The 25,076-nt window shown below is 63.9% G+C and overlaps 1 protein-coding gene across 1 annotated transcript; it reads left to right on the top strand.

Moving 5' to 3' along the window:
- The first annotated feature begins 1,916 nt into the window (after positions 1-1,916).
- Positions 1,917-23,504, top strand: GPR20 (G protein-coupled receptor 20). Its single transcript, XM_045049884.1, has 7 exons — positions 1,917-2,022; positions 13,111-14,543; positions 16,367-16,474; positions 16,994-17,078; positions 17,334-18,212; positions 18,338-18,430; positions 19,632-23,504. The coding sequence occupies exon 2, from the start codon at positions 13,137-13,139 to the stop codon at positions 14,235-14,237; it is 1,101 nt and encodes a 366-aa protein (XP_044905819.1). The 5' UTR covers positions 1,917-2,022; positions 13,111-13,136; the 3' UTR covers positions 14,238-14,543; positions 16,367-16,474; positions 16,994-17,078; positions 17,334-18,212; positions 18,338-18,430; positions 19,632-23,504.
- The last annotated feature ends 1,572 nt before the right edge of the window (positions 23,505-25,076 follow it).

Raw genomic sequence — 25,076 nt, 5'->3', positions numbered from 1 at the left:
CCCCCAGGACTCCTGGGTCCCACAGAAAGGAGCTTCCCTGGGGTGAGGGGTCCTGGAAGCCGACCCACACTGCCACCCTGCTCCCCCAGGCAGTCTGCTGGCATTTGTTTTGTTCCAGAGGATCTCCCCAAGATTTCTCTGGGAACCAGCCTGTGTATGCCCGGCCGGCCCTGCCCGTGACTCAGCGGCAGTCTCCAGCTCGTAAAATGTGAGCCTGCACTGGCTCAGCCCTCGGGCCCCCACCCACATCCTGGCCGCCTCCAGGCTGCCCTGTTCAGAAACAACACTCAATCTACACTCCCTTGGCAAGATCCTGGGCGCCCTCCCTTGCCTGCCTGGGGCGGGCCAGAGACACCGTCACCTTCCTGCGTCTCCGTTTCCCCATCTGAGACGCATAGGACAGTAGTCTCAGGAGATGATCAGCGGTAGCCTGTGAGCTCACCCCTATACTAGCAGGGAGCCTGGACCTGGGAGCAGGGAAGCTGCTCCGGGGACCACTCTCCCACCAAATCTTCAATGGCTCCCCACTGCCCTCAGGGTCAAGTCCACCACTCTGGTTCCCACAGGGCAACTAAGACCCAGTGTGGAGGGGCTCTGATCACTCCCAGCTTCGCCGCTTTTCCCCACCCGCCCCCCACTCCTGGGGACCCTGACACGCAGTTTCCCCTGCCCACAGGTCCTCCCCTCCCCTCCCCTCCTTCCTGTACTGCCCCTCCAGGAGCCCTCCCGACCACACTCCTCCCCACTGGCTGCTGGTTGCAAGTGTCCCTCACCAGACTGAGATCTCGGGGGCCAGGGTCCTCATCTGTCAGGCAGCATCCAGCATCCCTTGACCCCAGGGCCCGGCATGGGCCGGCTCAGTAGGTGCTGGGTGGAGGGTGCTGGGTGGTCCCACTGCATGAGCAAGGAGCAGCCCAGCGACAGGAGACTAGAGGGGCCACTCTGGCAGAGGAGACACAGCAAAGACCTGACCCTGAGCCCTCCCTGGCCCCAGTCGCAGCCACCCTCGGACCCTGAGACCCGGGCTCACCCACAAGCCACCACCCTGGTCAGGGTGTCTGTCTGGGGAGGGATGTCTGTCCCCGCCACCACTCTCAGATCAGGCCTGGCTACCGAGATTTACGACCCACTGCCCCATCCCACTGGCCCTTGTCACATCCGGGTCTTTCCCACGCACCCGACCCCACGCGTCCCCACAGAGGTTACACTAGGTCACGAGGTCACGAATGGGCCCCGGGCTGGTGCTGACCCCACAAACACACTCAGGCGTGCGTGTGCCCCTGCAAGGCCACATCCGCCCCAGGGACACAGGACACACAGGAGGGGGCACAAGCGGGGAGGCCCGGATACCGAGTGTGCAGGTCCCCGGTCACGGGCACACACAGGCACACCCAGGCTCAGAACATGCAAAACAGAAAACCCAGACCGTACCCCGGGAACCCGGAGAACCACCAGGAGCGGAGGTAGCCAGGAAGCATCTGTGGCTCCCGGAGAGAAAACTGAGATTGCAGCGCGGTGCTCCCACCGCCCATGGTGTCAGCCACGCTCTTGGGGGCCCGGCAGCCTCCCCAGACAAGGTGCTGGGGGGACAGAGAGCCAGGGCTGGCTCCACCCTCCCTTTTCCACTGCTCCCCTGCCCCCCCCCCCCCCGCGCCCCGGCCCCCCCCCCCCGCCTGGGTGGTGCAGCTTTGGCTCCACCCCCTCTGCCTCAGTTTCCTCCTCTATCCGGGCCGGGGGCTGGGCTGCAAAGTCAGCTCCCCTAGGCTCCCTCCCCCAGGGCCCTGGAACCAGCCAGGCTCCTCCAGGGGGCCGGCCTGGCGGGGGAAGGAGCCCGCCCCGCCCCCACCCCGCCCCCACCCCTCTGCCTTTGCCCAAAAGGAGCCCCAGCGCCGGCCTGACGTCAGGCCCCAGGAAGGCGGTCGGCTGCAGGCTGCCGGACAGAGTGGCCCACAGAGCCGCCCAGGGAGGTCGTCCAGGCTTACTCTGTGCCAGCTCTGCCTCAAGCCGCCAGCATAGGCCAAGGTGCGGTGAGTCCCCCCAAGAGCCGGACTGGGCCTCCCCCAGCTGGCGTGTCCTCGCTGCCCGGCCAGGCAGGCAGCGGAGGGGGTGAGGGGCCGACAAACTGCCCCCAGAACCTGGGCAGGGGAGAGTTCAGAGACTGAAAGGGGCTCTGAGGTCTCACCCTGTAGGGGGCCATTGTACAGATGGGAAAACTGAGACCCAGAGGGGGAGGGGCAAGTAGGTGGTCACAGCGGGACAGGCTGGGTGAAGAGCCCGGAAGGAAGGGCTCCCAGGGGCTTGTGGGAGCATCCCTCCTGACCCCAGAGCCCCACCTGTGCTGCTGGCTCCCCGCTGGCCTGGATTTCATTCATTCATTCGTTCATTCACTCACTCAGCACCTTCACCGATCATCTGCAGCGTGCCCAAAGCTGTGTCTCGATTTTCCCACCTGTCAAGGCACTAGGGTGGCCCCAGAGGCCAGGCTAGGGAAGAGACTGGGTGCTTGAGCCGCTTTGAGACCATGGCCACCACTGTCCCCCAGGCTGGGGCAGGGTTGGGGGCTGAGGGATTCACGCAGACAGACTCCTAGCCGCGCCAACCCACAGCTCAGACCCTGTGCTCCAGCCCTGGCCCTTCCCCCACGCTTTTGGGGGAGGGGGAAACTGAGGCCCAGGGCGGCTGGCCCACCCAGCCCCCCGCCACGTGAACCTCAGAGCAGGCACTGCCCCCGTCCGGCTCTGGCTGGCGGTAACTGCCCTGTGAGAAGGGCAGCAGAGACAGGGTCCCGAGGGGGGCGGACAGGGTGGGAACTGGCCCGTGGCCAGGGTGCCGGGCGGGACAGACAAGGAGCAGCTGTGCAATCTCAGGCCGGACGGAGGGAAGGAAGGGACAGAAGGGACAGCGGTGGCGGCTCACAGCCCTCAGGCAGACAGGCCGCCGGCCCTGCCCTCCGGCCCCCCTAATCTCCTGCCAGCGTTTCGTCACTCCCAGCCAGGGGGCCACCCAGGGTGCCACCCCCTCCCCTCCAGGGGCCGCGCAGCTGTGTGGCCATGGGCACGTCGCTGCCCCTCGCTGAGCCTCGGCAACAGCGAGGGCTCCTGCTTCTAGAGCGCGTATGGGGAAGGGGATTGGGGTTTCCTGAGCGCCTGCACAGTGGCGCATCTGGCCTCACTTTGTCCTGGGACACCTGATGGGGGGGGGGGGCGGGCTCAACATTGCCCACTTCACAGACCAGGAGACTAAGGCTCAAAGGGGCCGGAGCGGTCCCTTTAACAATCATTCGTTTGGTCATTCAGCCGCAGTCCTGAAGGCCAGGCCCTGCCCTCATGAGTCTGCCAGTCCGGGAGGGAAAGACAAGAAACAGGCAAGCAAATCACCAAAAAAACCCCAAACAAACAAACAAACAAACCAAAAAAACAAGCTAGGTGAAAAGAAAAGGTAGAGCAGGGATCTGGGTGACCTGGGAGGGCCTCCCTGAGGAGGTGTGCTGGCTCAACAGACCCTCAGCAGACCCGACCCTGGGAGCTGCCCCACAGCAAGTCAAGCCAGAGCCATCCCATCTGTCACCGAGGCCGCCCCACAGGCCTCTCCAGGGTCCTGAGCCCAGAGCTCCCACCTCAGGGCCTTGGCTCTGCTCCTCCTGCCGCCTGGAACACCTGTTCCCCCAGAGTCCCCCCCATCCCGTTGCCCCCCCCAGCCACTTTCTTACTCCCACCCCCCCCACCCCCACCAGTGACCCAGACACCCCACTCAATCATCCTGTACCTCGTGTCCTCACGGGCAACATAGGGCCAGGACCATGGATTAGGGGCAGCCGGGAGGAGTCCATGGGAGCCTAGGAGGGGTCATCTCAAAGACAACCCATGAACTGTGGAACTACAGCTCTCCCTCGGTGGAGGGGTGTCCAGGGGCTGAGGGAGGGCCACGTAGGCTGGAGACCAGGGTGCAACCAGGTGACAAGGGCAGAGACGGCATGCCAGGCGGAGGCAACAGCATCTGCCAGGGCCAAGAGGACCAGGCTGAGGACCTACAGGCTGCCCTGTGCCATGTGGTGCTGGCTGCCCCTGGAGAGGCTGTGGGGGAGGGTGTCGGGCGCCACGAGCACGCAGGGACGGGAACCCCTGCAGGAACGCCACCCCCCCCCCCCGCAGCCGTGCCTGGAGCTGTCCCTCCACCCACCCCCCCCCCCCCGGGGAACTCTGCATTTCCCCAGAGCCAAGGGCTCTCCGATGGTGGACCAGGCACGACGGAGCCCAGCTGCCCTTCTCGACCCACACCCTCCACGACCCCTCTCCCCGAGCTGGGTGCAGGGAGCCAGGCCAGGATGGGGACGGAGGTTCCGACTGGCCCCACCTAGGACCTGCTAGGTGACCCAGGGCCCGTCCGGCCCCTCTTGGGGACCTCAGTAGGGACCCAGCAGTCCCTGGGTCGAATGAGCAGAGAGGCTCAGACCAGCCCAAAACAACAGGCGGTGTTCTACAGCAGATGCCTCGAAACCAAGGGCGATCGTAAAAATAAACAGGCAGAGAGCTCACCCAACAATGGCTAGGTTGGCCTCGGGAGGCTGTGTCACCCTTCAGCAGCCCGGGCGTTTACAGGTACCCTACACCCCCACGATGCCCTTGCGCACAAACCCCAGGTCCAGAGATGCCAGCCCTCCAACCTGGTCCTACCCTGCCTGGGCCAGAAGCCGCGGACCTGGGTTTGATTCCCAGCCCTACCAATTGTATGCTGTGTGACCTGGGGCGTATTGCTAGCCTCTCTGGGCTTCCCCTTCCTCATGTGAACCGTGCTGTGTGGACCTCAAGCGTCCCGCAGGTGCCTGACCCACAGCAGATGCTCTTAGCACCTCGGCTGGGGACAGACTGGGCCTGCCCTCCGTGCCTGCTCCCCACCCCACACCCCACCCCCGGCCCCTGGTGCAGACCAAGCTCAAACTCCAGGCAGCTACCTGTTGGCCCGGGGCTGAGGCCCGTCTCCCCACCTGCCCTGGGCCCCTACGTGGCAGGGCTGGAGGCAGCCAGGCGGCAGGACTGGTATCTGCAGTGCAGCTGGACAGCTACAGGACACACGGGGATGGGGGGCAGTTTGGAGAAGAGCCAAGAGGTTCGGACACGCCCACCCCTGCCAATGAGGGACCTGGGGGCCCCGCGGGCAGGGACCAGCATCCTTGCATTGTGGGCCACACAGCAGACACCCAGCGAGCTGTGAGTGGAAGCGGGGGGACGCAGCCTCCCGTCACTTGGTGGGGCCACAAGCCTGGGTGGAGAGGACGGACGGGGTCGGATGATTTGGGAACGCTGCTCATTCCCCGCCCTGGGAAGACTCCCAGGGTTTGAGAGCTTCGCAAAGGCTCTGAGAGCTTCGCAAAGGCCTGAGCACCACGCGGGATGACCATGCAGGTGGGGAGACCCGGAGGCTCCGGCACTGTTATTATTATGCACCTTCCAGGTGGGGCCTCTGCAGGCTCATTCATTCATTCACTAAACAAATATCACACCCAGCGTCACCGGTGACGGCACTCAGGCTGCCAAACTCAAACGAAACCCCGGTTGACCAGCACCAGGGGCAGGATGGGAATGACAGGGACAGCCTGGACCCAACAGGATAATTGGGTGGGCTTCCTAGAGGAGGTGCCAGCCCTTCCTGGCTGGGAGGACCGGTGGAAATCAATTCCAGGCTGGTGCCCAGGGCGCCGAGTGGGTCGCCAGGGCCCAGGCTAGGCGGGAGGGCACTGAATGCCGGGGTGAGGGCCGGGCCTCACCCTGCAGAGCTTGGCAAGGCTCACTGAGGGTTCACTCTGCCCAGGAGAAAAATGGATGCGGCCCGGCACCGGGCTGTCCCTGCGCTGGAGGAAGAGGCCGGAGAGGCCCCCACCCCTCCCCCACCAGCCCCACCCTCCAGACGCTCCCGCTGAGAAGGTTTCCGGTGGCGGTGGAGGCCTGGAAGAAGTAATGCGGGGTAGGGAGGGAGCAGGGAAAAGCTCCAGGCGGAGGAACAGCGGGGAGGGTGCATGGAGTGTCATCAGACAGTCGGGGTGCTGCAAGACTGGAGAGGGGCTCCCCCCGGGCCTGCCTGAAGCCTCAGGTCCCTTCCAGGAAGGGTCGCTACCAAAAGCATCGCCCTTCACGCACATGTCTCCCTTGGAGGGTGTCAGCAAAGTTCTGGAAGGCCTGTGATGGGCCTCCCTCCCCAGGCAGCCCCCTCCCCGGGCACCACCACCCTCCCCAGTCACCCCCACCCTCCCCCGGCCCTCCAGCCTGGGCCACACCTGCAGCAGGTGCTCTGGGCCTGAGCCCTCCTCCAAGGCTGGGGGAGCAGTTAGTGGTGCGGGAGCCGGGGAGGGAGGCCTACAAGGTCACCTCTGGCAGAAGCCTGCCTCCCCGTGAATTGGATCCAGGCTGAGGCCCTTGCGGCGTTCGAGGCCCTGTGAGGGTGGCTCCTGGCCTCAGCCTCCCAGGATGCTCACCCAGGCTTCCACACCTGCTGAGTCCACTGCCTTCTCCAGGAAGCCTTCCCTGATTCCACATTCCTGTGCCTCATTCAGCTGGGGGTCCATATGCCCCACCCGGACACCCTGAAGGTCTCCCATGATCCAATCCATAGGGAAACCAGGGGTGAGTCAGGGGATGGTAGTCTGGGTCTAAATCGGACCCTGTCCCTGCTCAGTATGGAGCTCACCCCCTCCGCCCACCCCAGTCCTCAGTTTCCTCACCTGGAAAGTGGAAGGCCCAGGCCTGCAAGGCTGCTGGGTGGACGAGAACGGATCCCAGGTGGCCTGTAGGAGGCCTGAGGCCCCATGGAAACACCTGGCCAGTGCTCTCTTTGTGGGAAAGCCCACAGTGCAGGGTCAGCCCAGCCGGGATCAGACCCCAGGGCCCAGCCGGGTGACCCCAGTTTAGCTACCGAAGGCCCCTGTCTCTGTGTCCTGTGTCCTCATTTTCAAATAAGAGCCATGCCCCTTCCTGATAATAGGAGGAATCCAGATGTCCCTTTCCACTCCCTCCCCACCGCAGGGCCCCCAGGGGAGGGGGCAAGAGAGAGCTGGCCAATGACATGGCAAATGGAGAGGCCCGGGGCCATGGGCTGGGCTCAGAGGGACCCAATTTGGGCCGCTAGCGGTGAACTCCCCACTCCAAGAAGAGTGCAAGCTAAGCCCTCATGGATTCATTCACTCATCCACTCGACATTTCCTGAAGGTGACTATGCAATTCCTCTGCGGGAATTCACAGACTAGTGGGGACGAGTGGCCCGGCAGAGACAGAGCCACGGTGCTGTGAGAGCCCCAAAGAGGCCACAAACCTACTTAAGGCAACCAGGGAGGGCTCTCTGCAGGGAGAGACTCTGAACCGAAGACAGCCAGCATATGGATAAGACAATATATGCGGGATTATTTTAGTCACACGTCATAGAAAGTCAGTTCAAAGTAATGTAAGCCGAACAGGGAGATTATAGCTTCACTGAACCAATGATTCCCAGGAGACTAGCTTCAGGCAGGGCTGGATCCAAGCACTTCAGCCAAGGCTCCTTAGGCCTTGGTCTCTGCACTTGGTCCCGCTTCCCCCTGCCCCCTCCGGGAGCCTTCTTTCAGAGACAGTTTGAGTCTCACAGCATCCCCGGAGAAGCGTCCAACCCCAGGGAGCAGAGAGCTGTCAGTCCAGTCCCAGGGCTGGTCATGCTCGTGATCGTGATCGGCTAGGCAGGGCCATGGGGCCAAGGGTGATCAGTCACTGTAGCCCAGGGCAGGCCATCCCCGGGGTAACCTGGGGCTCAGTGTTTGAGCCTAGGCCTCCAAGAGCAAGGCCAGGGAACACAGCAGGACTGAGCCACTAAAGCACTTGATCCTGCAAATGGCGAAGGGAAACTGAGCCATCCTGCCCGGAGGTCTGCGAGGGACCTCCTCCTACCCTAGGAAGCACTGGTCCTGGGTCTCGCCCCAGCCCCCCACCCCCCAGGCTGCCCCCCTCACTCCTCTCTGCCCTGCTCCCTGGAAGAACCTTCTAGGGCAGTCCAGAGAGAGGTGAGTATTGCCGGTGGCAAAGACGTTCCAGAAGGTGCAGACATGTTCAGGCTTCAGAGCACTTCAGAGCTGGAGGTGCCCATTGTACAGATGGCAAGACTGAGGCTCGCCAGGGCCTGGGAGGTCCCGGGCAGGATGGAGGAACTCTTGGCCCTTCCTTCTGAGAACCTCACTTTCTCTAAGACAGGCAGGAGCAGAAAGAGGGAAAGAAGAGAAGACTGGGGTGGGGAGGCTCCCACAGAGCGAGGAACCAGCAAGGGAGAGAAAAGCCCCGGGTCTCCACCTCCTCCCTCCGGCGCACCTGCCGTTCGGTCCCACCCACGACCGGGACTCACATGTGGGGGCTCTGCAGAGAGCCCCCACCGCCCTTCTCCAAAGGGATCCCCCTTTTCCTACCCTTCACCTGTGCGCATCCTGGGCCCTGTCTCCCACCCCCCAGCCACCAAAACCCTCCGGGGCCCTTCCAGGGCCACCTCCTGACCACACCTCGGTGCTGCCCGAGGGGAGCTCTAATTCTGCCCACCTTACAGATGAGGAAACTGAGGTCTGTTCTCCGATGGAGCCATGCTCCGGTCCCCCCACCCTGCCGTGTGACTTCCCAACTGCACCCCGAGCCCCTGGAGAGCAGCCTGCATGTGTGGGCAGGGGCAGCGGTCTGGGGCAGCAGGTGGCACAAAGGTCCCAAGTCTTTGCCTCCAGGACAGTCGCCTTAGAAGAGTGTCCAGGCCCTGGCCCCGTGCCAGGCACGAAGAGGACGTGGCCTCTGCCCGCAGGGCTCCAGCCAGCTGGCCCTGGCTATGAGGTCTGCTCCACCTCAGCCAGGCCCAGGACACCTGCCAGGAAGGAGGAGGGGACAGGACAGTGCCACACCCCTCAGGCTGGCTCCACAATCGACAGAGCCCTGCCTCCCCCCTCAGGCTGTGGAAGGCGCTAATGACCCCATTTAGCAGATGAAGAGAGCAAGGCTCTCTGATGGGGCCAAGGTCCCGGGGCGAGGGTGCGGCAGACCAGACTAGAACACCCCTCCGCCCCCAGCCCCTGGGTCTCTGGGACCCTCCTCTGCTTACTCACGGCCCCAAGGCCCGTCCTGGAGGCCAGGTCTGTGCCTCCCCCCTCAGCCTGGGTGGGCGGGCCTGGGGCCAGACTGTCCCCACAGAAGAGCAGAACCTTCTCTCCTTTCCCCTCATTCCAGGCTATATTTAGAGGCCAAGCAGAGAGCGAGGCACGTGGGGAGTGGGTGCGGGCGCCTGCCGGCCGAGGGGCCGTTTGCCTGGTGCCCCTGGCCCCGCTCAGGACCAAGGGTCCAGCCATAGCCTCGCCCTAGGCAGACCCGGGTTCGGGTCCTGGCCTGGCCCTCCCACAGCCTCCATTTCCTCCAGGGTGAGTGCGGGAGGCTCAAGGGCCGGGAGGCACCCAGCTCTTCACAGCGGCCGACACACGTGGATCGAATCCGCTCAGCAATAGCGGAGGAAGGGCCTGCTGTTCTGCGGGTGGTGCAGGCAGGGAGACTGAGGCTCAGAGAGGTTCATCAACAGACCCAGAGCGGCGGGTGGGGAGGGGAGGCACCTCCGTTGGCCACTGTTAGCACACAGTGCTCCCCCCCGCACCACCGCCAGAAGCCCCACCACGGGAGTCCCGTCTTCCGTGGTTAGGCCCAGCCCTGGCCGGCAGGCAGGGGGGCAGTGGGGAGGGCAGGGGGTGCTGAGAGGGTGCGAGGTGGGTGGGGCACTCTGCTGGGGGTCATGCACCTGACCGGAGCAGCCTTGGGGGGGGGGGGAAGCTGGCCCAGTGGAGTCTCAAGGAGTAGCGGGACATGAGGCAGTGAAGACCACTGGGGAAACTGAGGCCCAGAGAAGGAAGGTCCTTCGGAGGCCACACGGGGGAGGGAGGAGGACAGGGCGGCTTCTCCGCCCAGAATCCACCAGCCCAGCTCCTTCCCTGCCCCAGAGAGGGGTGGATTCAGGAGGCCATCCCCCCCCCACCCCGACCCCAGCCTCTTCCCAGAAAGCCCACCTCCACAGGCCAAGCCCTGGGTCTGGCCCCCCACTGTTCGAACTCCTCATGTTCAAAGCAAAATGAGTGGATGCCCTAGAGAGGAGTCATTAAATAACCATGTGAGTTCATAGTCACTGTGAGAGGTGAGGCAGGGGAGTGGGGTGCACTGGGAGTGGGAGAGCAGGTCACGAGGGGGGTTTTTATCATACAGACAAAGACAGCCGGACTCACAGACAAGAAAAGGGGCAGAGATGATGGATGTAGAAAGTCAGGGATCAGGGCTCAGTGTGTGACCATTGTCAGGGCTCAGCATGTCACCAGGGCCAGGGCTCAGCATGTGACCAGAGTCAGGGCTCAGTGTGTGACCTGGGGGGTGACTAGGTGGCTTAGCTGGTTGACCATCCAATTCTTGATTTCAGCTCAGGTCATGATCCCAGGGTCACGGGATCGAGCCCTGTGTCAGGCTCCGTGCTAAGGTGGAGCCTGCTTGGGATTCCCTCTCTCTCCCTCTGCCCCTCTCCCCGCTTATGCTCTCTCTCTCTATGTCTGTATATAAAAAATTGTTTTTAGCTTAAAAAGATGTGAACTGAGTAAGGACTTAACGTGTGACCAAGATCAGGGCTCAGCACGTGCCCGGGGTCAGGGCTCAGAGTATAACTAGGATCAGGGCTCGGAGCGTAATAGGGATTGAGGTGAATTGTGTCATTGGAGTCAAGATTTGGTGTGTGACCAGGAACAGAGCTCGGAGTAGGATCTGGATCAGGGCTCCAGTAAGGCAGGATCAAGTTTCATCATGTCACGGGGATCATGGCTCAGCGTGTACCCAGTTTGGGTTCAGTGTGCGGCTGACATCAGGGCTCAGCTTTGTTTGGGATCAGGGTTCAGACTCCCGGAGCTGGGAATCACAGTGTGCTTTGCAGACATCTCTCCTCACGTGTCAGGCCTCCGGGGCATCCTGAGCACCTGTCGATCCCCCTATTGTGGGGGTGCCAGGCCCACCGCCCTGGCCTGGACCCTCCAGCACCTTGAGCTTGCTGGCCAGCAAGTGAGGCTGGCCCTGGGGAGTTTCCTGGAAGGGCAGGATCCCCGGAGCCGGCATCATCCTGGGACTATCTCCCAGAGGAAATGTTCTGTAGTGTTTATTATTTGTCTCTGCCTGTGACACTAACTCGAACTTAGTGCAGACACATTGGAAAACCAGAAGGCATGTGGAAGGGAATCCAAAAAACTGCCGTGTGTCCCCGGGGCCAGCTCCCAGCAGGGCTCCAGTTTTGCCAAGGCTCAGTTTTTTTCAGAGTAGAGGGACAAGCTGGGCAGCATCCTTCTCCTTCTTGGGGACATTCCGGGGCCCCCCGCTGCCCTGAGACTCCAGGTTCCCAGCCCCAAGCCCTGGCCTCCTGGCCTGCCCTCGCTCCCCGTCATGCCCCCGGAAGGTCTCTCCCTGCCCTAGATGTCCCTCGTGCTCTCCGTGCTCCCCATCTGCCTATCATTTGACAAACACATCCATCAACCCTGCGAAGGCCACCAAACAGAGGGCAGCCCAGCCCAGAAGGACCGTGTGTGTGTGTGTGTGTGTGGTAGGTGTGGCCATGTGGCCACGCATCTGGGCAGCACGTGACTCTTCCCAGCAGCCTTGGGGGTCAGCAGATGCCCAGGGTGGGGGTCCTAGAGGCAGAGGCACAGCCGGGTGACCTCAGGCAGGTGCGTACCTCTCTGAGCCAGAGGACAGTGGTGGCCGTCTGCCCTGCCCGGGCCTCCCCGCAGGCCACACCGGAGCCCAAGCCTTAGCTAGCAAGGACTCCTCTGCTGCGTCTGCCCCCCCCCAGCACCCGCAGGCAGAACTCAGCACCCCCAGTCCGCAGGGCTGAAGCTGCCAGAGCGAGCCTGTTGCCCAAGGCCAGGCAGGCAACCAGAGCGAGTGGGCAGTGTCCGGCCTGCTCACAGCAGATGCCACACTTGCGTCGGCCACCAGGTCAGTGGCGTGTCTTCCCTTCCCCTTCAGGAGGGGGAGGGCCCACTGCGCGCCCAGGGTGTCCCACGTCCCCACCCTTCCTCCTGCTTCTCCCCAAAGCCCTCTCCTTTCTCCTGAAAAAGCCAGAAATGTCCTTATTTGGAGCATCAGCCCAGCCTGGGATGGGGGCGGGGGGCCTGTTAACCCTTCATGTATAAATAGAGATAAATCTCAACAAGTTAAACACAGCCCCACAGGAACATAAACAGAGTGGGCGGCCCTTTACGGCTGCAGGGAGCGCGGCGTTTATTTAACTAACACCCGCCCCACTGCTGCCGGGACCTGGCTCCGGGCTCAGGCCCCGGGGAGTCACCCTGAGCCAGCAAGGGTGCTCACATCTCAGGGCTGGGAGGGAAGCGGGGAGTCCAGGGGGCTGGCCCTTGGGCGAGGTTCCTTATGAGCACCCTAGCCCTGGCCATCGACCCCGCTACCAGCCTCGGAAGAGGTGAGAACAGATGGGTGGCTGGGAGGACCCGATCTGTGATGCAGGGGTGCGGGGGTGGGGGGCCAGCCAGGCGGGGGGCTGTCGCCGGTGGGGCTCCGTTGAGCAGAACTGTGCTTTATCCAGCAGCAGCTCACACTGTGCTTTTTCTAGCACAAACGACGCGCTGGGTGCTGCTGCGGTGCTCAGTTAACCCTGCTCGCAGCTCCACAACGCCAGCCGCACAGGTTAGCACGGGAGGCACAGACAGGTTAAGTGACTTTCCCGAGGCCGCACAGCGAGTAAGGGAGGAGCCGGGACCGAGCCCGGGTTCGAACACCAAACACGGGGCCCCACAGCTTCCTGGTGCCACAGCCTTCCTCTTCCCTCTTGGTCCTAGGCCGGTCCTGCCCAGCCGGGGTTTCTACTTCCTGCTGCGCGGAGAAGTAGGCCCAGAGCATTAACATCCCGCCCAAGCTCCGCCCTGGCAGGCGCCGGGGCCACATGGAGTGCAGAAGAAGGCAGGCATTTGAGGGCCAGGCCAGGAAAAGGCACAAAGCCGGGAAAGCCGGGGGCCTCGGTGGGCAGGCAAGCCGAGCGGGACCAGCCTCCGGGCGGGGCTCCGGTTGCCCAAAGGTCACCCACCCCGCTCCTTCCTTCCAGGCCCAGGGCGTGCGCTGGCCGCCGTCATGCCCGCCGCGTCTCCCACGGGGCCCTGGGCCCCCGCGGCCCCCAACGCCACGGCGGCGGCAGCGGCGGCGGCGGCGGCGGCGGCCAACGTCAGCGTGCCCGAGGTGCCCCTGTTCCACCTGTTCGCCCTGCTGGACGAGGAGCTGCACGCCGCCTTCCCGGGCCTGTGGCTGGCACTGATCGCGGTGCACGGCGTCATCTTCCTGGCGGGGCTGGTGCTCAACGGCCTAGCGCTGTACGTCTTCTGCTGCCGCACGCAGGCCAAGACGCCCTCGGTCGTCTACACCATCAACCTGGTGGTGACCGACCTGCTGGTGGGGCTGTCCCTGCCCACGCGCTTCGCCGTATTCTACGGCGCGCGCGGCTGCCTGCGCTGCGCCCTCCCCCACGTCTTCGGCTACTTCCTCAACATGCACTGCTCCATCCTGTTCCTCACCTGCATCTGCGTCGACCGCTACCTGGCCATCGTGCAGCCCGACGGCTCGCGCCGCTGGCGCCAGCCTGCCTGCGCCAGGGCCGTGTGCGCCTTCGTGTGGCTGGCGGCGGGCGCTGTGACCCTGTCCGTGCTGGGCGTGAGAGCCGGCGGCGGGCCTTGCTGCCGCATCTTCGCGCTGACCGTCCTGGAGTTCCTGCTGCCCCTGCTGGTCATCAGCGTGTTCACGGGCCGCATCGTGTGCGCGCTGTCGCGGCCGGGCCTCCTGCGCCAGGGCCGCCAGCGCCGCGTGCGGGCCATGCAGCTGCTGCTGACCGTGCTCGTCATCTTCCTCGTCTGCTTCACGCCCTTCCACGCCCGCCAGGTGGCCGTGGCGCTGTGGCCCGGGATGCCGAGCCACGCCAGCCTCGTGGCCTACCACGTGGCCGTGACCCTCAGCAGCCTCAACAGCTGCATGGACCCCATCGTCTACTGCTTTGTCACCAGCGGCTTCCAGGCCACCGTCCGAGGCCTCTTCCGCCGGCGCGGGGCGGAGCGCGAGCCCCACGGCAGCACCGTGGTCGGCATGCAGAGGAGCTCGCGAGCCTCGGGCCGCAAGCACATCCCGGGCCCCGGCCCCGGCCCCGGCGCCTTCACCCAGGACCTGGCTAATGGGCCAGAGGCTTAGTGGGCAGGACTCTGCAAGGGGACCGAAGGCCAGGACTGGACTGGGCAGGCCGGGTCGAGGACGCTTGCCCTGGGGGTGGGGGCGGGGGTGGGGCGGTGGGGGCGGGATCGGCTTCACCTGGATCGATTGGTGATGGCTGTGCCCGGCACGCTGCTCAGTGCCGTGGTTGATTAGCGATGTCTGCCGCGGCCCCGGAGGGGCCGTCTAAGGCTGACCGTTTACCTACCGTCTGGGGTGTATGCTGCGTCCAGCAAAGACTCAGAGGGGTGGCCAGGAGCTGCTTCTCTACTGGTGCACGTTCACCCGGTGAGGGATTCCTCAGAAACAGGGACAGAGATGTTTTTAGGTACTAGGAATTGCAGAGAGGTTCCCTTTCCTCTCTTCCCCCCTCCCCATACCCCCCTCCCCCCCCCCCCCCCCCCCCCCGGCTTGGGCCTCTGACGGCCTCCTCTGAGCCAGACGCCAGGATTGCCTCCACCTGCTTTCTGTTGAGCGGCCAAGCTCCCTGGGCCCTTTATAGACTGCTATAGGGGCAGGGGCCTGTTGGGCACCTTCGGGCACCAGGCCCCACCTCAGCCACAGCCACTGACATAGGGTGAGACGGACCCTGGGCCCCAGATCTGCCCTTCTTTACAGAGAGAAGTCCTACATGTCCAGTGGCTCCAGGCAGAGTACCTGGTCCCCCAAGTTCAGGGCCCTGGAGGGAGGCCCGCGTGGGAGGCAGGAGGGCCATTTATATATCCCCATGTTACAGATGAGGAAACTGAGGTTCAAAGAGGGAAAGGCCTGGCCAGGGTCACGGAGTGAGTTCCGGGCACTGCAAGGCCGGCACTGTCTTTAGCAACCCTTCGTGGAGCCCCGTGTGGACGACTCCTCCTGCCCCAGGACATGGCAGCCCACAGCCTTCCTGCCAGAGGCCCAGGAAGTCCCGGGCTCCCACCCAGGGCTGCTTCCTGGGCCCCGATGCTTGAGCAGCAGAGAGCGTGGCGGTCAGCATCATAACCAGCGCCATCCTTGGCCCCGACTGGGTGCCGGGCACAGTCCAGGAGCCTCTCTCCTGCTTGACTCAGAGCAGGAGCTGCAGGGACAGAGGAGGGACCTGGGAGCTCGCTGTCTGCCAGGAAGCACCTGGCAAGAGCGATGCTGACCCGAGGGTGGGTTTTCAGGCAGAGAAGCTCTAACAGCATCTGGTGCCTGGACCGTCACGCAGTGGAGGAGGGAGGGCCAGTGTTTGCCCCAGTGCAGCACCACCTGCGGGCTCTCTTCCTGCAGGGGCAGCAGCCCCCGGTTCCCATTCTAATTCATGCTAAAGAGTGACTGACTGACACTAACTGACCACTGTGCCTGGGGGTGGAGGAGTTGCAATGTCCTGGAACAAGGCCTTCCTCTAGGAGGAGGGGTCTCTTAAGGTAGGTGAGCAAACGTGAATCTGGGAAAACTGGGACCAGGTCCCGCCCTGCCTCATGGCTTTGTCTCATTACTCCCCACCATCTATGGATGGAAGTGCCCATGGACAGCACTGGGGTCCAAATCCAGGAAGGTGTCTAAGCCCCCTCCCCTTGTCCCCGTGCCTGACATCCCAACATCCACCCTGGGTCTCTCAGGGACACCCAGGGCGCGGGGGAGCCCTCCGCCGCTCCAACTGGAGAGGGTGACCACGTGTCTTCTGCAGCTGGGGCCGGGATGGGGAGCTGCCCTTGCACCTCTGAGAGCTCAGTCTGCTGGCCCCCCCATGCAGAACTCTCTCTAGATGGGCCTCAGTTTCCCCCAGTCTCCACCGCAGCTGGAGGATAGGGGGCTGGGGAGTCACCCCCCAGGACCTTGTCTGGGTCCCCACAGCTCTCTCAGAGGCTTGATTCCCCCTCCTGACGTCTGGCTCCCTCCCACCCTGGCCTCTTTGTCAGGACTGAGGCCCAGGGGTCTCTGGAGGCAGACCCCGACTGTCCTTGTTCCCATAGGGGCCCGGTGTGGGATCTCTGCACCCCCTCCCCGTGGCCTGCCTTCCCAGATTTTCAAGAAGCCCAAGTGACATGAGATGGCGTGTGTATTTATATCTGATGTAAACAATCTCCTCAACGAGAAGTCCTCGTCTCCTGAATTAAACCTGTTTATTCCCTTCATGCCCTCAGCTCAGCGAGCAGGGGGCAGGCAGCGGTTGCCGTGGGCTCGGACCCACGCAGGGGGCCCACCCATGCCCCCACCCCACTCCCGCTCCCGTGGACAGGCAGGCCGCGGTGGTGAGTGTGTGGGGAGCCCTCCGTCCCACGGGCAGGTTTGGGGGCCCCGAGCCCTGGGAAGGGCGGGACGGAAGGGGCGCAGATGGCACAATTGTGGGCAGGCTGTGAGCACGGTAGCTGGGACCGGGGCGCAGACCAGCAGAACGATGGGTCCTCGCCCCTTCCTGGTGCCAAACCTGCCTGTGCAGGGGGAGGGGGAGGATGTGGGCAGGGCAGCCAGCACGCCCGACAGCATGCCATCGTGTCACCGAGGTGCCGTCTAGGGGGGTGGGGGGGACGGGGGGCAGTTGGCAGACAGCTGAGCGGGAGGGGGGGCCACGACACTGCCTGTGGACTTACAAAGTGCCACTGACTTAACCTGTTCTCTGAACCTGCCCAGAGAGCTGGGAGGTGGGGATTGTCATCCCCAGTTTGCAGATGGGGAAACGGAGGCTCTGGGCATCCAGGGTGGGGCTCCATCCTGGGCCTCTGGGCACCCAGCTCCTGCCTCGCACGGCCTAGTCTCTGTCCTCTGCCCAGGGGAGCACTGGACGGGGAGAAGCGTGGCTGGATGGGGCTCATCACTCTGCTGTCTGGCACCCTCTGAGGCCGGAGGCGGCTGGAGGTAAATATTAGGGCCTGTTTAGATTAAAGTCCATTAATAGCAGAAAATGTCTCTGCGGCGCCTGCCCCCAGCTTCCTGGGGGCCTCTGGTGCCTGGGGCAGGCGTGGAGGGCCCTGTGGGTGATGGATGTCCCCCCTGACGCCCGGGATCAGACCCTGCACTCCCGGGCCCTCTGCCTTCTCCCCTCCCTCCCCTCCTCTGGAGGCAGCACACCCCCACCAACCCACCGACAGGGTCTGTGCACCCAATTCACAGAGGAGGAAACTGAGGCTTGGAGCTGTAATGGAGCTAGCATTCTCCACCCAGTCCTGCCTGGTTCCGGGGCCAAGGCCACCCCCACCCTCTGACCGTGGCAGGAGCCAGGAAAGTTGTGAAAGGAGGGTGTGGCCTGGCACGGGAGGGAGGAGGAGAGCCGGCCAAAAAGTGGACCGGAGAGGGAAAGGGGGGGGGGCAGGCCTGGGGAAACAGCTCGCCCGGCCTCACTCTCCCTGCCGGTTCCCTGGGTCGTGTCACCACGCTGCCTCCCATTTCCACGTGACCACCTGCCCCTCGGAGCCTCCCCAGACCTCCTCGTCAGGCCCCTCCCCCACGCTGGCAGCCTCTCCCCCATCGGGCTCCCTTTTTTTTCAGTGTCTGCCCAGCACCAGCCGGGACTGTCCACCTCTCAGGTCCCTTCCCCTCCTCTGGCCCTGGGGCCAGCCTGCCGGAATCCCTACCATGCCTCCCTAGGACAGACCACATGGCCCAGCCATCCCTCAGGACGGGGCCCCTCCCCGACCATCAGGCTTGGCCCCTTGCTGAGCCCTCAGGGACACTGCAGCCCCCACCCCCTTCCTGGGAGTCCAAAGCCTGGTGGCACAGCTGGGGTGCTCTGCGTCCTCTGCTGCTGCAAGTGGGACCAGCCAGGCAGGGGCATCCAGGAGGGCTTCCTGGAAGAGGAAGCTCCGGGCCCTTCCCTCCCCGTCCTCACCTGGCCCACCTGGCTCCCCCCCCCCCCACTCCTGGCTGGGCCTCTCCTTGAGGTTGTGGTACCGGGAGCTTTTCAAGTATCGAGTACCCCCGGAGCCTCCGCAGGCTGGTGGGGCCAGGACATTTCACCCCCATGTTGCAGGTGAAGAGCCTGAGGCCCAGCAGGTGAGGGGACACAAGCCCACACGCTGGGACCACGCTCAGTGCTCTGAGCCCAGCTCTCCGCCCCCCCCAACCCCCACACCAGCTCCGGGCCCCCTCTCAGCCTCGGCCCCTCTGTCCGTGAGCAGGAGCCTCCCGCCCAGACGGCAGGTGCCCCAGGCCAGACACGGCCCTGGCCCTGCTCCAGAGGCGGCATAGGAGGAGCTGGGGAGCCTGGCAAGGTAGGGGTCCCTCCGAGTGCCGCATCCCTGCCCCTTTCTGGGCCTCTAACTCCTCAGCTGTGATCCGGCTTCCCAGCCTGGGGTTAGTTAGATCCTGGGGTCTAGTTAACAGAAAGGACTTAAATGGGAGAAGCACTGTATGTGTTTATAAACTAACCCCCCCCCCAACTGCCCCTCAGATTCCAGGCCGTGACTGGGGAGAGGGGATGTGCCGAGCAGAGAGGTGGCTCACAAGGCATGGGGTCCCCAGTCGTATTCCAAGCCAGGAAGGCCTTCCCAGGGCGCCAGAGTGGGGCTCCAACGGGGGTCCCAGACAGAAGTGGGGTGGGGGGCACAAGCGTGGCCGGAGGGGTGAGCCAGGGCACGGTCAGCTGTCCTGCACTGAATTATCGGGACCCAGGCGCACGCCCGTCCCCAGCGTGTCACAGGGTGCCACAGACCTTCATGTCTGGGGACTGTGGGGGACAAAGGGCATCTGACCCCCTCTGCGCCCCAAGCGTCCAGGCTGTAGCAGTGGCTTCTGAGACCTGCTTCACGGAGGGGCCATGGGACCTGTGAGGGTCTTCCCGCCCCACCCACCCTATGGGCACCTCTGGTGGCATCCGGGGTCAGGGGTGGTTAAAGGTCAAGCTTAGTCTGTCGGGGGTGAGGCCCAGGGGTCTGAGCCCTGCTCCCACCTGTCCTCTCCGGAGCAAGGCCACGCGGGCAGGTATGGGAGCAGCTCCCAAGGCCCGAGCACTAGAGGCCCACGCGGAGGGTGTCACAGCCCAGCCCGGGCCAGGACACGCCTCCCGGGTCAGGGCCCAGGCAGGCGACCCGCGTCCCAGCCGGGCCAGGTCCCTTCGGCCGCATCAGCTTCCCCAACCTTGCATGAGTCATGTGCCGTTCTGGCCTCAGTTTCCTCTTCTGTCAAGGGGGTAATCGACGCCCTCTACCTTTAGGTGCAGTTGTGAGAATGGAACGCTAACGTGCGTGTTATGTGTGCGTGTGTGTGTGTATACGTGTGTGCTGTGTTATGTGTTTGTACATGTGCGTGTACACGTGTGTGTTGTGTATTTACGTGCACGCATGTTACATGTGTGCTGCATGTGTGTATATGCGTGTGCACGTATTTGTATAGTGTGTGTGCGAGTGTTGTGTGTCTACGTGTATGTGCGTAACTGCATGTATGTGTGTGTTCATTTCTTCCCATGGTGCTCAGCACTCCCCGACTAGTGATTAAATTGAGCTCATGAAGGACGTAAGGCCTCCCCAGGAAGGCTCCAGCACATTCTTTCACTCCACAGCGTCCTGTCCCTTCCCTGTGCCACAGGTAATCTGCGGGTTTCTCTTCCTACAGGACACCTGCCCTGCCCCCCGCCCCCTGCCCCCACTCTTCTGGGTTAAGCCCTATCTTTGAGCCTCCCCGGGACACGCACACATGGTAGGCAGGGGAGCAATGAGAAAGGCTCAGGGCTCAGGGGGCACATCCTGGGCTCAGGCCTGGGGGCGGGATTCCTCCCTGGGTTCTGCCAGGGGTCTTGAGTGAGCCCCTCCCAGACTGGCCCCAGCTCCTCCAGCAGATCCGCTGGGAACACCAGAGGGACAAGTGTGTATGGGGCCCGGGGCCACCAGGTGGCGCTGCTGGCCCGGGAGAGGCAGCCGAGGTGTCCACCACCCGCCGGACCGGGGCGGGCCAGCAGCGACCCTCTGGATTCACCTCTGCCACCTGACCTTCAGAGGGACGGCCCCAGAGTCGGCAACACTGGAAGGCTGCCTGGAGGGGCTGCAGCTTCCTGACCCAGCCGGGGAGAAGCTTGGCACTGAGTCGAGAAGCCCCTGGTCCCTCTGACTCGGGCACCTTCCAGGAAGCCCCTCGCCCCGGTCCCCGATCTCCCTACCTAACACAGGGGAGGCTAGGCGAGGGGGCCACAGAGGGGACAGGGCGGCTGCTGAGCCAGCACCTCCCCACGCCCCCCCACAGGGATAGGGCTGTGTCTCTAGGACACGCAGGGTGGGAGGCTCTGTGGGCCTGGCCCCCGTTCCCCAGACACGGCGTCCTCTCCCTGCTATGCAGCCTGCATCCCGCCCGCGATTCAGGGGAGCTGAACCTCCTAAGACCATACGTGGTCCCCAGGCCAGGAGCCTCATTCACTATCTCGTGAGTCCAGAGAGGGCCAGACAGCTGCCCTGAGTCACACAGCCTGGCAGTGGAGCCCGCTGTGTGGGCGGGAGAGAGAAACACACCCGAGGGCTGGGATGTCCTGACAAGCAGTACCGTGCTTTTCCAACCGCAGCGTTGGCAATGCCCCAAAGCCAGGCCGCGAGGAAGCGGGAGACAGACAGACGGACGGATGCCGGGGGAGACTGGACTGGATATAAGTTACTCAGGGCTCCCCGGCCTCTCCAGTCAGGCGGAGGGGGACAGACCCTGTCTACTGGACACAGGGAGACAGCGCCCGGCAGCGCCCGGCAGCCCCCGGCCCGACAGCCGGGCTGGCACCGTCTCCGTCCGCCCACCACCCGTCCACACCGCGCTCCGCACTGGGCCAGGCGGCAGCCCCCACCCCAGCTCAGCTGTGGAGGGCAGCCTGGCCCGAGTGGGACAGGCACAAGGCCAGCTCCGGCCAGCTCTGCCCAGCGCCTGGATTCCTGGAGAGGCCCGCTAGCTCCTTAGGTTGTCGCAATGAAAATGCAGGGAGAGGGGCACACCTTGAACTTACGACCACTCACCCGTCGGTGAGAATGGTCCGTCGATCAGTCATTCAACAAGCATTTACGGGGACCTGCTCTGCCGCCTGGCGTAAAATTGGAGGATGCCGCAAGGAGTGAGGCACAGTCCCCGCCTCGGTCCCTGTCTCTAATCCAGCGTGGCAAGGTCCTGGCAGCGGTCCACACTGCCGGAGGGCTGGGGCAGGCTTTCCAGAGGAAGTCACGCTTAGCTGGGTTTTGAAGGATGAATAGGAGTTTGCCTCTCAGAGAAACAAGTGAGGGCATCTCTAGCAGCAGACGCTGTGGGGGTCGAGGCTCGGAGGTATGGAGGTGCAGGCCAGCGACGGCAAGCCCGGGGGCCAAAAGCCTGGCCGAAAGGCAGAGGGACCTCAGGCAGGTCACTTCTCTCTCTCTCGCCCTCAGTTCCCTTGTCTATAGAATGAGGATAAAATGCCACCTCCCAATGAGATAATGGCTGTGGAAAGTGCCAGGCAAACGCTAATGTTCCCTATTTAATTTTCCATGTTCTTTTTTTGAGGCCAGGGTTATTTCTGTCCACACTTAGCTATTTCCAGGCCCAGGGCTCGTCCTTTCCCACAGAGGACTCCCCCCTCCCAGGCCACGGTGGGAGGACGGGTAGGGGGCACGAGGCACAGAGACAGAATCCGTCTTCCAGTGAGAGCAGCACGGACCCCCTGGATGGGGCAGAGGCAGGCCGAGCCCTCCCCTCCCCTCCCCTCCCCAGGGAGGCCAGGGGCACACACACAGCTCCGGTTCCAAGCCCCCTTTTCCAGATGAAGTGGGACCGAGTCCCAAAAGATGTCAGGGGAAGGGGACAAGAAGCATTTACCCACATGAATGATGTCATCACTGCCTGCCGGGAAACCGCCCCACTGCTGCTGCCCGGCCCGCAGATGAGCCTCCCCGTTGCCATGGTGACAGCCCTGGTGGGCCCCGCGGCCCCTCCCTGGCCACCCCGCACCCACCTCGCCCCCTACTTCGTCACCTATCCGGAGGGCTGACCCAGGGGCGTTGGCTCACGGAGGACAAGGTCGGCAGGCGAGGGAGGGCTGGGGTGCAGGGTGTCACAGCTCCTCCGGCAAGCCAGCCCTCTGGGGTCCTCCTGGAACCAGAGGGGACCCTCAGGGGCCTCCATCCTCCTACAGGCTCTCTGCTGCTGACCAAGAAGCCCGGGCAGCCTCCCCCACCCCTCTGGAGAGAGCCCCAGACCCTGCCACCTCTCCCCGCTCTGAGACCCTCCCCATAGGGCATCCCTGGGGGGCCCTCCCTGGGGCCCCTCCCCGCAGGATCCTCCTTTCCAGACCCTTCCCAGCTGTCCAGGGGCCTTGCCGGGGTGGGGGTGGGGTGTCAGGGAAAGCCTGTGGATGTAGAGGGGGCGCAGGACGGGAGGCCAGGAGGGAGGGAGGGTTTGAGATGGACGCTGTTTGCAGGAGGTGGGGGCCAACAGACCTCGCCTCAGCGTGTGGTGGCAGCTGCCCCAGGCCCTGGCGGGGCTGCTGAGGCTCAATGGGTATGTCCGCCCTTGGGGAGCATGGGGTGGGGACCTGTGTCCTGCTCAGGACCCTGTCTCCGGGAGCCTAGGAAGCTTCGTGTGGGACAATCTTCAGACTGAACGGTTCTGGCCACTTGGGATTGTAGACCCTGCCAATTTGGGAACCTCAGGCAGGAAGGTCACCTGCAGAATGTCTCCTGAGCTCCTGCAGCCTGCAGGGCCCTGGCACATCCCTGGCCGACTCCTCGCCAGCCCGGCCCGCTGGGGGCAGGAGCCACCACGTCCAGGCGCCCAGGGCCCCGGGGGAGGACCGGCCTGGAGCACAGAGCAGGAGAGAGCACAGCAAGGACCCCAGAAAGAGGAGTTCAGACCCCAGCTCCGACCCGCACTGGCCCTGGGCTCCAGACCGACCCTCCGCTCCCTGCTTCCGCTGACGGGTCACCGCAGCCACAGGAGGAGACAGCCCGGACGACGGTCGGCCGGCGAGCAGGGAAACCACCACGCTGTGAAGTATCAGCCATGAAAAGGCACGGAGGAGCCCTGACAGGTGCCACAGGAGGGCCAACCTGGAGACCGTGAGGCTGCGTGACAGCGTTTCTGTGGCCAGATTCAAAAGGCCACAGAGCTCGTGGTTCCGTTTCTGTGACGCGTCCAGAACAGGCGAATCCGCGGAGACGGAGCTCACAGGAGAGGTTGCCAGAGGCTGCGGGGAGGGAAGGGGTGGCCACTTGCCGGGCCGGGGGCGTCCTTTTCAGGGGTGTGGAGATGCTCTGGAATGAGACGGAGGTGGCCGCTGACTTGTTCACTTTAGCATGGTTAATTTTGTGTTATGCGAATTTCACCTCAATAAAAAACCTATTAGAAAAAGTCCCTAAGCATCAGGGGTGACAATAGGGGCGCCTGGGGGGCTCAGTCAGTCCAACGTCCGACTTCGGCTCAGGTCGTGATCTCGCGGTCCGTGAGTTCGAGCCCCGCGTCGGGCCCTGTGCTGATGGCTCGGAGCCTGGAGCCTGCTTCGGAATCTGTGTCTCCCTCTCTCTCTGCCCCTTCGCCGCTCACGCTCTGTCTCTCTCTGTCTCTCAAAAATGAATAAATGCTTCAAAAAATGCTTTTAATAATAAAAATTAATTAATTAATTACTTAAAAGCAGGGGTGACAACAGCCCACAGGATGGTAGAAGGGATTAGCCAAAAGTTAAGCCAAGTGGCTTGCTCACTGAGGCGAGACGAACACGGACCACCCCAGGGCATCGCGGAGAGTGCTGTCACAGGGACCCTCCCCGTTGGCTCTGGAGGTTTCGGGGAGATCCTAAAGGATCCTAGAGACTGGCCAGTGGACTCCACTGACTTCTGGCATCACCCCCACCCCTGCCATCCCGTAGGGTCCCCGGTGCCTCTAGGGCAGGCAGTGTCATGGGCAGTTTGCCTTCAGAAGAGCCTGGGTGTGGCCTGACGGGGGGGGGGGGGGGGGGGCGGGGTCACAGGCCCATGCCTGTCTGACCCCAAGCCCACCCATCTCAGTTGACCATGCCTGTGGGTGGTGGCCAGCCAAGGGCTCCCAGTGACCGCCACTGAGGGTTCTGGGATGGGCCTGACCTAGCCCTGCTCCGTATGGCCAGCTTCTGGCCCCAGAAAACCTGTCTCAGTCTCCTGTGAGACTGTGGTGTAGCACATTCCTATTCCACAAATTCATCGGGTTTGAAACGACGCACACATGTTCTCGTCTCCCGGGCATGGAGGTCAGATGTCCTCAGATCAAGGCCAGCAGGACAGGTTCTCTCACAGGCTCCGGGGGCGAATGCCCTGCCTCTTCCAGTCCCTCGGGTACCTCCACTCCCCCGCGTCTTGGACCGCACTCTGCCTTTGCCCCTTCCGGCAGGGAAAGCGCCAGCTCCCTCGGGGCCCACGCAAGCCCAGAACCCTGCCCGCCCGCCCACCCCGGGCCCAGCACACTCCCTCCCCGGCCTGCTGCTCCCTGGGCCCGGCTCTGCATGGCCAGGCTCCCCTGTCCCAGGGCCGGGCGCAGGGTCTGGCGCCCAGCACACCCTAGGGACATCGACCGGGTGTCTTCCCGGCACGCACCCTAGTGCCCTTGACCCCACCTTGGCAGAGCCTTCTTGTGTTCCAAGGCCTCAGCCCGGACAACCACTCAAATAAATTAATGTTCCCATGGCCGCTGACTCATGGATGAGAACCAAGGCCCCTGCCAACGGCCGCCGGCCCGTGGCCTGCCAGGGAGCAGCCCTTTGCCCAGTGACCATAGTGCCTCGAGCAGGAGGAGCCACCGGCCGCCTGCATCGGTGCTGCATCGGCGCCCGCCTGATAGAGTCTAGGGGCTCCGTGCCCAGGGCCGTCTGCGATCCTGGTCAAGCCCTGTGAGGAAGCAGGACAGGAAGGTGAGGCAGAGCAGGGGAGGAGCCCAAGGGTTCAAGTTCTCTCCCGG

The sequence above is a fragment of the Felis catus genome, chromosome F2 (genome assembly GCF_018350175.1).
Source record: "Felis catus isolate Fca126 chromosome F2, F.catus_Fca126_mat1.0, whole genome shotgun sequence".
NCBI classification, from domain to species: domain Eukaryota; kingdom Metazoa; phylum Chordata; class Mammalia; order Carnivora; family Felidae; genus Felis; species Felis catus.
Note: the sequence above shows the minus strand (reverse complement) of the source record. Positions and strands in the feature narration are given on the sequence as shown.